This window comes from Cricetulus griseus, chromosome 8 (assembly GCF_003668045.3).
Source record: "Cricetulus griseus strain 17A/GY chromosome 8, alternate assembly CriGri-PICRH-1.0, whole genome shotgun sequence".
In the NCBI taxonomy this organism is placed as follows: Eukaryota; Metazoa; Chordata; class Mammalia; order Rodentia; family Cricetidae; genus Cricetulus; species Cricetulus griseus.
Genome location: NC_048601.1, coordinates 22,418,420 through 22,434,734, shown reverse-complemented (window position 1 = coordinate 22,434,734; position 16,315 = coordinate 22,418,420). Strand labels below are relative to the sequence as shown.

Here is a 16,315-nt window from a genome sequence, read left to right as displayed (position 1 = left end):
TGCTTGAAAATTTTTCTCCTCATTTTGATCAACTGAAGTTCATTGTATCAAAGAACTTTTAATTCTATTCCTTTTTGTTATACCTGTTTTGTTTCTTAAAGGGGGGCTGGGATAACAGACTCTGGTCTCTAACAGACTCTGACTTTCTGTTATTCTCACTTTGAGGTATTTTTTTCTTCGGTTGTGTGAAGCAGAAGTTGCATATAAATTCTGAAGCTACCTCGTGAAAAACTGCAGCTTTAGATCTTTGGATCACTTTCTCAAGTGGAAGGTGGTTCTGAGTACATGCAAGCCACCCACCTTGGGGAGATTTCCATATGTGAGGGGCTGACCAGCAATGATAAGCATTGAGGTGCCAGCCACAAGAGTAAGCCCCGAGAAAGCAGATTTGAGCTCCTGTTGGATCCCTGGATGGTGATGGCTCTAGCCACAGCCACAACCTTCACCAGGAGATTTTCCTATGGTATTTTGAGAATGAAGTGATTTTCAAACAATACTGTATTGTAAATCTTCTAACAGCCCAAAGAGTACGATCTGGAAAGAGGAATGTTTGTAGAAGAAGTATGAAGGAAAGGAAAACTATGAATTATAAATGAGAGAACAGAATAAAGGGGTATTCTAGTTTGCTTCTCTGTTGCAGTGTGTGTGGGGGGGGGCAGGGGAACACTGACCAAAAGCAACTTGGAGAAAATCGTTTATTTCATCTTATACTTTCCAGTAACAACAGTTCATTGCAGAAAGAAGCCAGAACAAGAGCCTGGGGCAGAGATGAAGGGACAATACTTACTGGATTGCTTGCCATGCCTTTCTCAGCTTGCTTTCTTACATTACCCATGACCACCTACCTAGTACCCACTGGACCCTCTAACAACAACCATTAATCAAGAAAATGGCCCCACAGACACGCTGACAAGTCAGTCTGATGGCGGCAACTCCTTAGCTGGGGGTCCCTCTTCCCAGGTGACTCTAGGATGACTACAGTCACGTGGACATGCCGAGAGACTTTAGAGGTGTAAATGAACAAAATGCTGCTCATAGGTAAGTCTTCTTCATCTCACACATTGAATTATAGTTACTGTCACAGAACACATCATTCCAGCCGCATTTCCTTGGATGCCAGTAGACAATCGAAGCGCATGGCTCTTCGGGAAGATTGGGCTCATTCAGGTGCCAGAACCTGCAGAAAACAAAAGACGGAAATAACTCCTCCATGGGTGCACAGCGGTTGCTTCAAAGGCGAAGTTTAAGGCTGAGTAGAACAGAGCTGAGAGAAGATTCCAGCATTTTCTCCCTTCTCTCACACAACCCACTTCTAAAATGCGAAACACAGGCAGCCTTACGTAGATTATTTTTCTGATGTGGTACACTTTGACCTTTCCCCTGCAACCCAATATTTACTTTGTCTTCTTCAAACATCTCTCATTGTGGTATAAGTTAGTGAAAGTTCTTTTCTCTTTGGCATTCACAGAGGCTGCCTCCTACCATCGGCTTCTTAACTGGATGTGACTTATCTGCCGCCTTTGAGTACTGTAAAGAGGGAGAGAGGAAGGGGCGGGCCTTACTTTTTTAATTAATATACTTTAACTAGAGAGAAACCAAATCCTAGCAGTCTTAAAACAAACATATGTAACAATAAAATGAGTCCTAATGATATTTTGCTGTACTCATAGATCGGGGCTTTATTCAGCCATCATCAGAGAGGTCTTCAGATGGGAACAAATACAGAGACCACAGCAAGAGATTACATGGAGAGAGACCTTGGACCACACAGCTCTAAACAAGACGTCCCCATCAAATCCTTCACCTCAGAGCTCAGGGAACCAACCCAGTGTGGAAGAGAAGGAATAAGTGGGGTAGACAGAGGGGACAGAGGACACCAGGAGAACAAAGCCTTCTAATCAACACAAGCAAAACTCATATAAACTCACAGAGACTGAAGCAGCACGCACAGGACCTGCAGGGTCTACACTAAAGTCCTCTGCATAGGTCCTGTAGCTTCCAGTTTGGTATGTTTATGGGATTTGTTTATGAATGCATAAGGAGGGGGTCTCTGGTTCTTGGGCCTTCTCTTGGGGCTCTTCTATTTTTCTGTTGCCTTGGTTTGTACAACTTTGATGTGATGGTTTTGTTTTATCTTATATTTTATTTTGTTATGTTTTATTGTTATCTCCTAGAAACCTGTTGTTTTCTAATGAGAGGCAGAAAGGGAATAGATACAGGTGGGGGGTGTGGAGAAACTTGGAGGAGTAGAGGGAGGGGAAACTATATTCAGATTGTATTATATGAGAAAAATATCTGTGTTTAATAAAAGAAAAAAATAAATAAGATACTTGTTTAACTTCTAATTCACCTTAACCCTGATCAAGAAATTTACTGTTTTTTCATTTTAAATTCTTCATGTATAAAAATGGAAATCATGAAAGCTAGAAATAAATTATTAAATGTTCCAAAGTAACTGACAAGATGGCATGAGGCTAAAAATAAGGTAATATGTCAATAAATTATTTTACATTTTATTTATTAGAGATCAATAAATTAAATATCTACTTGTGTTTAAAGGCAGAAAAATCTAATGGCTGAGAACATCATCTTTAGAGTCAGATAGATACTGGGTTAAATGCAGTTTCTCATTTTATTGTTCTATTGATCTTGAGGAAGTTATTATTCAATATTTCATACTTAAAGTGAATTTCTAAAAGAGAAGTTTCATGAAACTTTAGATTACTCATGCATTCAGTGAAAACTTAGTCTCTTATAATCATGAATATTAATAGTCACTGCTAGCAAAATTCCCCTCAATTTTCAGCCTAAATAATCCCAATGGTTCATTAGCCCAGGACTGCACTCACCTGATGTTCTGACTGAAAGGAGTGCTATCAATCCATTGCCATTTGCCGTTACCTTGGGGGTCAGAAAGCCCCAGGAAGTAAGCAACCGACATATTCAGCTGTTGGGTGATGAAGTTCTGTATGAATGAAAGGGAGTTAACACCTGGGAATGTCCGTGTTGAACAGGGCGAACATTCTCTACAGCCTTTGCAGCCATAGAAGAAAACACAAGTGAGAGGATGGCCATTTGAATCAGTAGCACAGAAACCAAAAATACCAGCACTGCTGCAAGGCCAGAAGGCCCGAGCCCATGAAGCCTCGCCAATCATTCTTCACCAACTAAAAGGATAATCTCTAATTCCATGAGGTTATTTTTGTATTTTAGTCTCATTTAAAATGTTGTGTGCTTAGAAGGGTATTTGTGTAATGTAAAAATGCTTGCTTTTTAACTTTGAGACTTCCCTAGTGACTGCAATTTACGTCTAACAGTACACATCTTAGTTTAGGAGATAGTCTCGGTCAAAACACATCAACTGTTGTTCAGATGAAAACTGAGTGATTTTATCAGTAGTTCCAAGTGTTTTCTTGTTCTAGACATGCTTCCAAACTGAGAATTGTCTCCCATAATCTTTAAAAGATTCTTAATAAATACATTACTGTAAAAAAAATTATGTGCTTAAATGCTATGATATTAGATTCTGTGTCTCTACCTGGCAAGGCCAAGAGACACCCTGATTAAAACATCATTTCTGAATATATTTGTAATGTGTTTCCACAGGATCTGTGGTCTCAGTAAGCTAACTTGCCCTCCAACATCGGTAGTCATCATCCAAATATTTGATGGCCTGAATAGAACAAAAATCAAAGGAAACGGAGTCCCTCTTATTTTGTTTCCTGCCTGTTTGCTTGGGTGGAGATAGCCTTCTGATGCCCCTAGTTCTCAGGCCTTTGAACTCTGACTGGAGATATATCAGTGGTTTCCCTGGGTGTTCAACAAATTCAGCAAAGTTGCATGATACAAAATCAACATACAAAAATCAACAGCATTTCTTTACACTAACAAAAGCAACAGCAACAAAACCAATCTGAAAAAGAGAATGATTCTTTACAATAGCATCAAAAAGAATAAAATACCGAAGAATAAGCTTAGCCCAGAGGACAACCAACTCACTCAGGAAGCAAAACAATGTTTTCTAGAAGACATTGACTAAGGAAACCAAAGAGCACACAGTGGAGAGACTCCATTTTCCTGGAGTGCATAAGTAAACTCGTATGTATAGTCAAATGATCTTTGGCCAAGTACCAAGATCGTACGGTGGGGAAAGGACAAACTCTTTAATGAACACTGTGGGAAAAGAACAAGCTAGTCCGTTCTTCCATATTTCATACAGAAGTCAATTCAAGGCTCTTCAAAGAACGAGATGAATGGGGCAAAGTTATAGTCTTGGAAGAAAATCCAAAATAAGGGCTTCATTACACTAGAATTAGAAAGGTATTTTGGGACATGATACCAACAGAACAGGCAACAAAATAAAAATAGACAAAGGAATACATCAAGCCTAAAAGCTTTTTCACAACAAAGAAAAAAACAGCAAGTAAAAAGGCAGACATTTGCCCTTCTCTCTTCCTCCAGAGTCACCATGTGATCCTAGGATGAGGACGCCACTGGAAGGCATCCTAAATAAGATAAGTCTTATAAAATATAAAATATACTGAGTTAACAGATGAGAAATCCTAGTCATTGGCCAAGCAGCATTTGTACCTAATAGAAGTCTCTGTGTATTATTTGGGGCCCTAATGCAGCGAGCGGAACTCAAGCAGGTGGTGGAAAGATTTATCATAACAGAATGGTGTCAGTGAGCAGGATAATCCCATGCCCCAAGGTTCCCAGAGGAAGAGGGGAGCCTGCCACCACAGCTGGCCTTGTCGGGCCCCTGAGAGGCATCGGAACAGCCTCCATGTGCTTGCGCTGCCCCTGCACTCTTGGGGGTTGGACTCGGCACTCCCGAGATGATAAAGACAGATCCAGATAAAGAGAAAAATCTAAAGGTTTACACTTTGTTCAATATATATATGTATATATATAGGCTTGTGAGAGAAAAAGTAACAGGAGGAAATAGAATAGCTGGGTGTGGTGGCGCACACCTTTAATCCCAGCACTTCAAAAGCAGAGGCAGGCAGATTTCCACAGAGAAACCTTGGCTCAGGAAAAAAGAAACAAAAGGAAATAAAAATAGAATAATAGAAAAGCCACCTAAAGATGAAAAATACAGAGAGTCTGGATACTATATGTTATATTATTGTCTTTAAATTGTTTGATTGCCGAGGAAAGAGTTACTGCTGCTAAAATACATTTGATTTTAAGTGCTGCTAAATTAATCCAACTTATACATTCTAAAAATGCTTTGACTTCAAAATTTAAGTCTAAGGACAGGCTACTTGGGAAAAAAGTTTTTGCTGGTGTTTCCACAGAAAATGAAAAGCTGTGGATTCCTTCCAGACTAATGTGGTTTGATCAAGCAAGACCCCCTGAAGCAGTGACCCAACTATCCTACATCCAAAACAGCTGAGATGCTGCAGCTTACAGACTACAAAAACAAGGACTTGGTCAGAGTTCTGTGTTTTATCATGATCCCCAAGGTATGGACATCGCCCCCAATTAGTAGGAAGCAGTTTGGAATGAACGACACCCAAATTCCCAAATATTGTTTATAAAGGTTTGTTTTCATTTAAATGGTGTTGGTTATAAATGGTAATGAGCATAGTCAAACTCTTTTTTAAAGGAAAAAAGGGGAATAGGATATACGGATGAATACTTTGCATTGGTATAAATTTGTATTTATTGATACAACTTTAAGGTCAATTTTGTGATATGTATATGTCTCCTCTTGTTTAGGTATTGTGTTTATACAGATCTTTTAAATGATATACATAATTAAAATCATGTTATATAGTCACCTATAATAGTCAGAACTTATAATTAGGTTAGTTAGGTTTTCTAGATATACAGAGATGTATTTGAGATGGATAGGTATTCTTCAAACCTTTCAAAGACCTACAGAAAATATGGGATTTAAATGGTTTAGGGTTTTTCTTGGCAGTGAGACACAATTGCTCCTGGCACACCAATTACATCACAAAGGAGGATGGGCATGAAGAAACTGGTTATGGAGTTTGCTTTCAACATGGCAAGATCAGCCATTTGAGCAAGAAACTGCTCTTACCTGGACTGTTTGTTGCTGTATAAACTGGACATGCAGGACCTACAAGAAAATGACTACTGAACTTACAAAACAAGACAGTACTGAAGGGTTCCTGTTGAAATGGAGAAGTGTGCTAGACACACTAAGGCCTGTGAGCTGAAGATGGATTTCCCAAAGTTACAGAAGAACTTTGGGTGACTGTCCAGGTAGCAAGAAGTCTCTGTCAATTCTAGAGTTTATATATTATCCTTCTGTAGTCTTTGATAGAGTTGAAGACAGACAGTTATGGTTATAGTTTTCTTCAGTTATTATAAAAGATAAGTTAGCCTTTTTATTTAGACAGAAAAGAGGAGATGATGGGGAATGTACTTCTGTGTATGTTCATCTTATTGATTGTTGAATAAAGTACTGTTTGGCCAATGAGGCAGCAAGTTAGATGGGACTAGGAGTCAAGGAGGATTCTGGGAAATATAGTAAAGAAGTGGTGATCCAGGCAGGAAGTGACATAGCAGGGAGACTCATATTTAAGCAAGGACAAGCAGGAAGTGATCCCTTTCCCCTTCGCTCTTCCTGCTGCTCTCTGCTCTGAGCTACCATGTGATCCCGGGGATGAGGACGTCAGCAGAAGGCATCCAATAAGATAAGTCTTATAGATTTATGATAATTAAGACTGAGCTAGCAGATGAGAAATCCTATTTATTGGCCAAGCAGCATTTGTACCAAAAAAAAAAAAAAAAAGGCAGACATTTGCAAACCATATATCTGATAAGGGACTAATATCCAAAATAAATAAAGAATACCTATAAACCAACAAAAGTAAAAGGAATAACACAATTAAATACTGGAGCGGGACACTAGCTAACAATCTAAGCCACAGAGGAGAGGCTGCCTTAAATGCCCTCCCCGGATAATGAGATTGATGACTGACTCATATGCCACCTATAGCCCTCATCCAGCAGCAGGTGGAAGTAGAAGCAGACACCCACAACTAATCAGTTGTGGTGGAATCCAGTTGCAGAGAAGAACGAGTGATGAGCAAAGGGGTCCAGACCAGGCTGGTGAAACCCACAGAAACAGCTGACCTGAACAAGGAGTTCATGGACCCCAGACTGATAGCTGGGAAACCAGCATGAGACTTCATCCAGACCCCAGGAAAATGGGTTTCAGTGAGGAGACCTCGTAAATCTATGGGACCAGCTGTAGTAGTTCAGTACTTATCCCTAGCATAGGTGTAGAATTTGGGAGCCCATTCCACATAGAGGGATACTCCCTGAGCCAAGACACACAGGGGTGGGCCTAGGCCCTATTCCAAAGGATATGAAAGACTCTGATGACACCCTATGGAAGGCCTCACCCTCCCTGGGGAGCAGAAAGGATATGTGATAGGTAGGGTTTTAGTTTGGGGATTGGCATGGGAGGAGGGGAGGGAGAAGGAACTGGGATTGATATGTAAAACAATCTTGTTTCTAATTCAAATTTTTAAAAAAAGGAAAAAAATAAATAAATGTTGGATATACTAGACAATGAAAATTTGGGGGAATAAAACAGGAGGGGGGTGTTGAGCTGACAGTTTTCCAAGGAAAATATACAAATGGCCAACAGAAACATTAAAAGATGTCCAACAGTAGGAATAGGGAACAAGAAAGGATGGAAGTGCTACAAATACTCACATATGAAATTATCAGATTTAAAGAGTTGAGCATCAGCAGGGAAATGCAAATTAAAACTAGTTTGGGATCCAGAATCACCCGAATCAGAGCAGCTGTCATCAAGAAAACAAATGACAATAAATACTGACAAGGATGTGGGGAAAGAGAAATATTTATTTTGGGTGGTTTCTCAAAACACTAAAACTAGAAATGCCATGTGACTCAACTATGTCATTCCTGGGCTCATACCCAGAGGACTCTGGTACAGGGGGTTTACTCATCCATGTCCATTGCTGCTCTATGAACGGCAGCTAAGACTGATCTAGGTGTCCATCAACTGAAAATGTGAAACGTGTACACTATGGAATTGTGAAGAAAATGAAATAGTGAGATTTGCAGGTAAATTAATGTGGTGGGAAAAGATTCCTGAGGTAATCGAGGTCCAGGAAGACAAATGTCAAATGTTCTGTCTCTGTGGAGACCCTATCTTGGATTTTTAGATTTTCCTTTAACTTGGAGTACTGATAGAGTCCAGGAAACTAGAAAGGGACCATTGGTGGGGAAGGGAGGAAATGCCTTAAAGGAAGAGGGGTAGCAGAACCAAGGTACAGAGAAAGTAAATGGAGAAAATATCGGGAATGTAAAGGTTTGAGTGAGAGTGTGGTGGGTGATGAGGGAGATGCATGGGCAGGGGAGGGTTAACCAAAACTAAGGGTGGGTGGGAAAGTCATGTGGAAACCTGCTGTTGTGTAAGCCAATTAAAAATACAACTTTAAAAATGGAGTTTGAAAGAGTTAACCACTATAGGCATAGGTGGTCACTAAGTTACTAAACAAAAATCCTAGTGTTTTGTCTGAGGTACCTCCTCATAAGGTGGTGATCAGGAAAGCCATGGAGGCTTTTGGAAAGCTCCTCTTTTCAGAGGGTGATGGTCAGTACACAGACTCATAAATGGTCAATGCTCTTCTACACCACGGCACCCCAATCTCAGGGAACATGGCACAGAGAAAAGAACACAAGAGCTGAAACTCACAACAGCAATGGCTACCTGTGAAAGATGCACACAAGCCTGGGTCCATCAGTGTTCTATCATGGGTGTGGAGGGGGGGAGCGGGTACGACCCCATCCCCTCCTTGAGGAGCTTCAACAGTTGCTGGTATAAAAGGAGTCATATTTCTCAGAGGTGGCTGCACACTCATGCTCATGCAGGGAATGCTATTGAAATATGAGTTTCATCTCCACCCCCCTAAAAAAGATAAAGAGGGAAAATTTGGAAAGAAAAGGAGTTGCAGCGGGGGGTGGGGGGAGAAGGCTAAGAGAAAATGACGAGAGGCATTCTGATCAAAGAACCTTACATATAAATGAAATTGTGAAATAATACTTTTTTAAAAGCGGGATCTAAAAGAGATATTTACACAACTATATTCACTGTGTTATTCGTAACAGCCATGGAACGGGGACAATCTACGTGAAAACCACTTGAGGAACGAATGGAGGGAAGGTGGTATTTCAAATGCTATCACCACACACATAGATACATGAATGCAGTGGGTTTACCCATTCAGTTCTCAATGCACACATATAGCACATGACCACGTTGTACCCCGGAAATATATGCATTTTTTTCTGTCAGTCACACTTTAAGATACCTAGGAAAAAATCATATAAAACAAAAAGAGGAAGTATGCATAAAATAGATTATTCAGACTTAACATGGAAGAAAGTTTTGTCATATATTACAACATGGATGAACCTTGAGGACACCATGACAAATGAAATAAACTACACACACACACACACACACGTGTGTGTGTGTGTGTGTGTGTGTGTGTGTGTGTGTGTGTGTGTATGCATGCACATGAGCAAGCATACCCAATAGTAATACATGATTCCACTTACATGAAGAATCTAAAGTAATCAAACTCATTTAAAAAAAATGGAAGTAGAGGAGTGGTTGCCAAAGCCTTTATGAATTGGAAAGTGGACAGTCTGTTCAAGGACTTCCAACCTTGCAAGACAAAAAAGTTCTAGGGGATTTTTATCTCTGAGTTTTACTCGGTGATTCTGTTTTTAATTTCATGTTGTGAATTGTTTTTGTTATTTTATTCTACCATGTGTGTTTAATGAACATGCTAATCTCTGCTAACCATTGCCTCTACATGTGTGTTACAGGTGTGTGGCTTGGTCTTCTTGTGCGACTCCTAACAGTGGGAGCAGGGCTGTCTCTGACTCTGTTGCCTGCTTTTGGGATCCTTTCCTCGTAGTAGGTTGCCTTGTCCAGCCTTAGTAGGAGAGAAGGTGCCTCTCCAGCTATGTCATGGCTGGCTAAAATACATGGGAGTCCTGCACTTTTCTGAGGAGAGAAGAGAAGGAATGGATGGTGCTGGGAGAAGAGGTAAGATTGTGGGGTGGCCCTGAGAGGAGAGGAGGAAGGGAAGAGAAACTGTGATCAGGTTGGGGAAAATTAGTTAACTAGTTAATTAATGATAAATTTAAAAATGATCAGGTTTAGTAAATTTGGCTCCCTTTCCCCACAATTACAAGGCTAATGAAAAATGGGAAAGAGCTACCTGCTCGGCTTCCGTGGTAATCACCACCAAATGAGCCCCCATCTCGATGCACCTCTGCTCGCTGATGCTCCAGATGTTCTTCTTGGTAGAAATGAGGTAGCAGCTGGAGCCAAATGACTTCCAGTTACTCGGGCAGCACCCCCACATCTTTTCTGTGACATGAAAGAGAAGTGTGACCACAGTGCGAGACAAATAAGATTAAGGAGGCGTGGTCTTCTTAACGTTCTACACAACTCCAAGGATCCGAGGCTGCTTGGCAGAATTGCTTGCTCGTCATAATTGCAGCATTTACTGTTCTCTGAACATGTCATTTGGGACCATGGAATTGATGTTGAGAGCAGTGCTAACCTCGTGGGTTATTTAATCACATAATATCTCTGAATCATTTCAAACAATACTTAAATCAGAATAATTGCCCCATAAATGCTACTTCTCACTAGTTTTTATCCAATATCAAACATTCAGGAACCTTAGCAATCATTTATTGGTTATTAAGAATGCGGAGCATAGGCTCATGCTCTAACTCAGGCATCCAAACTTCAAATCACTCTCACTGAGTAGGAACGAAATGGAGAAGACAAAGTGTGTTTTCCACTTGTCTTTTAACTGTGGCCAAAGCAGACATTTTTGTGGTCTTTATGAGCTAATTTTATTTTTTAATTGAAAATAGTTTTTCACACAATATATTCTGATCATGGTTTCTTCTCCCCATCTCCTCCCAGATCCTCCATACCCAACTAACTCCACACCTTCCTTCTCTCTTTCTTTAGAAAACAAACAGGCAATTTTTCTTAAAGAACAGAATTTAAAATAGAAGCAAAGCACACAAAAAAAAGAAAGAAAAAGAGACTCAACTGATGCAGAGAAAACCCCCCATAAAAAACACAAAATTGAAAACCATAATACAAACAAAAGACCAAGAAATTTTTTTAAATGCCCAAATAAAGCAATATAAAACAACAACAAAAAATCTACCATTGAGTTTGAAGTCTGTGAAAACACATGGTAGAATAAAATAACAACAACAAAAAAAAACAATCTATAACAGGAAAGTAAAAATAGAATCACTAAGTAAAACCCAGAGATAGAACTGGAAATGTATAATTCAAGACTTCTTGAATGTATAATTCAAAAAAAAAAACCTCAGAAATAAGCCTCACCAACAGATCACAAGACACGAAAGAGAGAGACTCAGGCACTGAAGACAGGGAAGAAGAAATGGATATCCCAGTCAAAGACAAAGCTAAATCTAAAAAAAAAAGAAAAAAAATCCAAGCACAAAATATCTAGGAAATCTGGGATCCTGTGAAAAAGACCAAGTCTATAACTAAGAGGAATAGAGGAAGGAAAAGAAACCCAGGTCAAAGGCACAGAAAATATTTTCAGCAAAAGCACGGAAGAAAATGTCTCCAACTTGAAGAAGGACATATCTGTCGAGGGACAAGAGACATACAGAACACCAAATAGACTAGATCAGAGAAGATATTCCCCACAATACATATTAATAAAAACACAAAACATACAGAACAAAGAAGGAATATTAAAAGCTGCAAGGGGAAAAGACCAAGTAACTTATAAAAGCAGACCCATTAGAATAACCCCTGACTTCTCATTGGAGACTCTGAAAACCAGAAGAGCCTGGACAGATGTTCTACAAACTCTAAGAGACCACAGTTGCCAGTCCAGGCTACCACACCCAGCTAGTTTTTTTTTTCTTTGAGACAGAAAAGAAACTCACTATGTATCCCTAGAACTCTCTGAGTAGACCAGACTGAATTCAGAACTACAGGAAGTTCCCTGCCCCTGACTCCCAAGTGCTGGGATTGCAAGCATGCATCACCATGAATGACAAAATAAAAACATTTTTGCTTCAAGTTTTGTTTTTATTGTATTAATTCAAAAGAGCATTGTCCAAATGTCTGCTATTTTTATTTTCTGATATGGTATTATATAATAGCATATATAATAATATAATTTTACCACATAAACTTATCTACAAATAGAATGAACTATACTAAACAGCCTGTTTGGCCATAGTTTTAAGCTAGATATGCTTAGGGGATGTGTTGATGGATGAACACTAAGTTTTTCAATAAAATTCACTTTTTGTCACATTTCTGAACCTTCTAAAGGTGAAATGTCCATTTATCCTTTCCAGGAAGTTATTCTTTAAAACTGCAGCTGTAGCCTGGTATGGTCCACCACATCTGTAATCTCTGCACTCAGGGGGGATGGTGAGGACGTGCTAGTTCAGGCTGTCTGAGGAGTCCATCCCTTCCTGGGCTATATGTGAAACTTTGTCTCAAATTAGATATATGGGCTATAATTGTATAAAAGAAAGACTATCTTCGTGGAGTTGTTTTTCTTAGGAATAAATCAGCTCCATAGTCATTTGACCCAAAGAACTCCAATATGCTAAGAAAAGCATGACCAGGGCAAGCTGACAATGTTTTTGCTTTGCCATGCAACACACCCTGACCAATAACTAAAAGGGAAAATCCCAGCACCTCCAAGAAGTATGAAGGGCTTTTGTTCTATCCTCACTTCACAAATTTCTCCACATAGGTGGCATGGTGAGTAAATCAGTTGTAGAGGAAGGTCCCTGACATCTGTCTAGATGCTATTTCTTTTATGTGTAAAGATCGAGAGCCTAAGAAAAACTACAGACAAGCACACGACTGTCTCTAGCATCCATCATCACACAGAGGCAAGGCAGATATGATACTCAATTCAACTCCCAACTCTCCACAGATGAATTTGCTATCTATTTGCATTTTGGACAAGGGCAGGCTCAGGCTGAGTCAGTTTTCCTAGTAATAAAGATGGTACTTGGAATGGAGATGGGTAGTATTAACTGAGAAATTTAAATATCAAAGAGAATTTTATACATTGAATGTAAAACTCATGGGAAAAGTTATGAATGACTTCCAGCGTTTACCTGACAAACTATGTGTTGTGTGTTGATAGTATTTCCCAAAATGAAGATGCCTGGGGATTGAATTGAATCGTTTCCTGGATGTATCCAGAACCTGAACTGAACATGTAAGTATGGAGAAACCTTGGTAGTATCCAAGTTAAAACATCACACAGCACACACACACACACACACACACACACACACACACACACACACACAATAATAAATAAATCTTAAGCTCGACCCTAGTAGTTCTCTCTCTCTCTCTCTCTCTCTCTCTCTCTCTCTCTCTCTCTCTCTCTCTCTGGAAATATATTGTGAATCACCACCTGACACCCTTGTCCCCTCACTGAAGCAGGTGAGACTGGAATGGTATGCATGAAGCTCAGACAGTCTTGTATCGGGTTTGTCCATCGAAAACTGGTAAGTCACTGTGAAGAGAGAAGAGATGAATATCCACGTGGTCAGCCCTGGAAGCTCATGTCCTCTACCTGGACCAGGCCAGTGCACCTCCACTCTACCTCCCCTTCCCCAGGCAAACCACTGAAGACAAGACTAAATTATTGCTCCCCTATGTTCTCTTATATTCCTTGCTTCTACATCTTATTTCTTTTTCCTCTCCCCAACTATCACATCAGCTTTGTTTTCTGGAGCATAAATTCCATCTTCTACACCCATTAATTATAAACCCCTGCATCAGCGAACTGCCACAGGCCCTGTGTAGTTATCTGTTGGCTCACCAATACCTGGCCCCCTTTGTTTAAACAAATTTGAGGCACGACCACAGGGTATGTTAACATATCCTAACCATTCCTGAACAAGTAGGCACACTTTAAACATCTGGGGTGGGTATGGTCAAGATATGTTGTATATAAGTTTAAATTTTTTAATGAATAAGATTTAATGTTTTAAAGTTAGCATTTTGTTCATGAGTGTGCCCATTAAACAATGTTAACAAAAACAGACTTTCTTCAATATTTTCAGCGAACATTTCTACATTTCTAGCTTGTGCTTTGGGTCTGAACTTCTGTTTCTTCTTGACCAGTAAAATATCTATCCTTAACCAGCACAGCCTGCCTTCTTAGGCTTAACTGTGCCGATGAGAGCCCGTCCTGCTTTGGAGAGAATGGAATGTTTGTCTCATCTCAGAGCACACTGCAGACACGAAGCTCTTGGTGTAAGCCACTCCCACTCCCTACTGGACTGTGTGATCATTTTCACAGCAGAATAAACCGGCAGCTACCAAGATCACCATCCGAACCTTTCACACCGAAGACTGCGATATGGCTTTGTGAGCCGGTGAACAGGGAAGAAATTTTTTATTTCTTCAATCCCCACCATTTAATTTGGCTGCTTTTCCCTCTCATATTGAAAAAAAAAATCCCCAATGAATCAAAGACTCTGAACTGCCGACATTACAAAATCCATTGAACTTCCAATACAGAGGTGTTGTGGCCAGAGAATGTGTTTGCTGGTGAACCCCATGCTGAATGGCACCGTCACAGATGACGGTGATAAATAGTATGTGCTAACTTAGAAGTCTCAGAGATCAAAACATGGAAAGGAAAAGATGAAGAAGAGAAATCAAGAAAAAAACATGGTATTGCATGTAAGATTTGACCAGTTAATGGGGGGAGAAAATGGCCCCTGGGAGTCTCTGCAGAGCAGGAAAGAAAGAGCCCGAAAGAGACCCACATCGGTGAAGAACTTACCCACACAGGTGGCGATGAAACAGGTGCTGAGGATCAGGATAGAAATCACAGCGACCGACCAGAGTCTCAGGGACCAGCAGACTCCCTTCCCTGTCAGATAGCAAGCACATGCACTCACCTCAAGACCAAGAAGGTTAGAGCGATGAAAAACCCGACAAAATGCTCAGAATAACTATAAACTTAGAGCAGGAAAAAGCTGTCAATGCCCCATAATAAATGGCCAGGTCAACTCTGAAGCACACACACACACACACACACAAACACACACACACACAGAGAGAGAGAGAGAGAGAGAGAGAGAGAGAGAGAGAGAGAGAGAGAGAGAGAGAGAGAGAGAGACATAGGCACACACACACACGCACGCACGCACACACAGAGAGAGAGAGAGAGAGAGAGAGAGAGAGAGAGAGAGACATAGGCACACACACACACACACACACACACGCACGCACGCACGCACACGCACACGCACACAGGTACATGCACACACAAAATACAAAATCCAGAAAAAGTTCACCATCAGGCAGCTGCAATCCTCACGTCCTTACACGTTCTTAAGTATCACCTCCTTCCTTTGATGTCCTGTCTTTTTACATCCCCTTTCAGTATGTGACTTCTTGCTGTCTGGTCCATTCTGTCACGTCAGCCTGCCCATTGTCTGCCTCTTTACCCCAAGCCACTACTCATCTCTTCACATACTTCCACTATCTCCTCTGGAGCTGGGACAGGAACGCTCACCTCCACCTTGGGAGCGTCTTTCCGGTACCATTGTTGAGGTCTATGTGCAGAAGGTCAAGGACTTCTTGTATCTGTCTCTCCAAGATACGACTCAGGCACCTGGCCAGAGCTCAGAGTCAACCTCTACATGCTCGCAGCTAAACGGCCCAGAGATAGCCAACACTGGTTACACAAAGAAGAAGTCACAGTCCGAACTGGTTTCCAGTGATTCAAAGACATGGGAAAGAGGAAACTGAGAAACATGCCTTAAATTGTTCCTGAAAACTCTGACAAGAAGCTGCTCATCATTTGATTGGTTCCCAATGTGGAAGTTTCCCCCTCCTCCAAAGAAATGTATCTGTAAGCCTTACTCAAATTAAGTGTTCCTTCGCTATCAGTGGCCATGTCGGAGGAGCTCCAGTCAGCAACGGAGCTTATGGAGTCCAATCACCGAATAGCCAAGCTAGATGAATAAACCCTGGAGAGACAAAGCCCCAGAAGGGTTGTTCCCAGAATGCCCCTCACTCCTGCTCTGCTTCCTCCTGCCTGCCATGCTGTGTTCCTGCTGTGTTTGGCATGGTCTGATTACCATGTGACAGGATCCCACTGTATGTATAGTGTGATTATTTTATGGGAGAATCCTGCGCCTCACTGGGCAATTTACTTGCATATCACAATGAAGATGATTTTATAAGAGCAATGATGCTTAGTTAGATCTA

General features: G+C 40.7%; 1 protein-coding gene across 3 annotated transcripts; it reads right to left on the bottom strand.

The window, feature by feature from the left end:
• Positions 1-1,032: 1,032 nt before the first annotated feature.
• On the bottom strand, positions 1,033-15,648 carry Clec6a (C-type lectin domain containing 6A). Of its 3 annotated transcripts, XM_035448985.1 has the most exons (6): positions 15,624-15,648; positions 14,880-14,969; positions 13,497-13,598; positions 10,251-10,402; positions 2,850-2,965; positions 1,033-1,177 (listed from the first exon to the last, which is right to left on the bottom strand). In XM_035448985.1, exons 1-6 carry the CDS (start codon positions 15,646-15,648, stop codon positions 1,033-1,035), a joined length of 630 nt encoding a protein of 209 aa, XP_035304876.1. The 3 variants fall into 3 exon arrangements, with proteins under 3 accessions (XP_035304876.1, XP_035304878.1, XP_035304877.1); XM_035448987.1 differs by lacking the exon at positions 13,497-13,598; XM_035448986.1 differs by lacking the exon at positions 14,880-14,969.
• Between the last annotated feature and the right edge of the window lie 667 nt (positions 15,649-16,315).

Excerpts from the sequence above, each read along its gene's own strand:
- Clec6a (XM_035448985.1), bottom strand. The coding sequence starts at position 15,648 with ATGGTACCGGAAAGACGCTCCCAAG. Across the intron at positions 13,599-14,879 it reads TTTCATCGCCACCTGTGTGG|TGACTTACCAGTTTTCGATG; the intron begins GTAAGTTCTTCA and ends CTCTCTTCACAG. Across the intron at positions 1,178-2,849 it reads CCTTTCAGTCAGAACATCAG|GTTCTGGCACCTGAATGAGC; the intron begins GTGAGTGCAGTC and ends TGTTTTCTGCAG.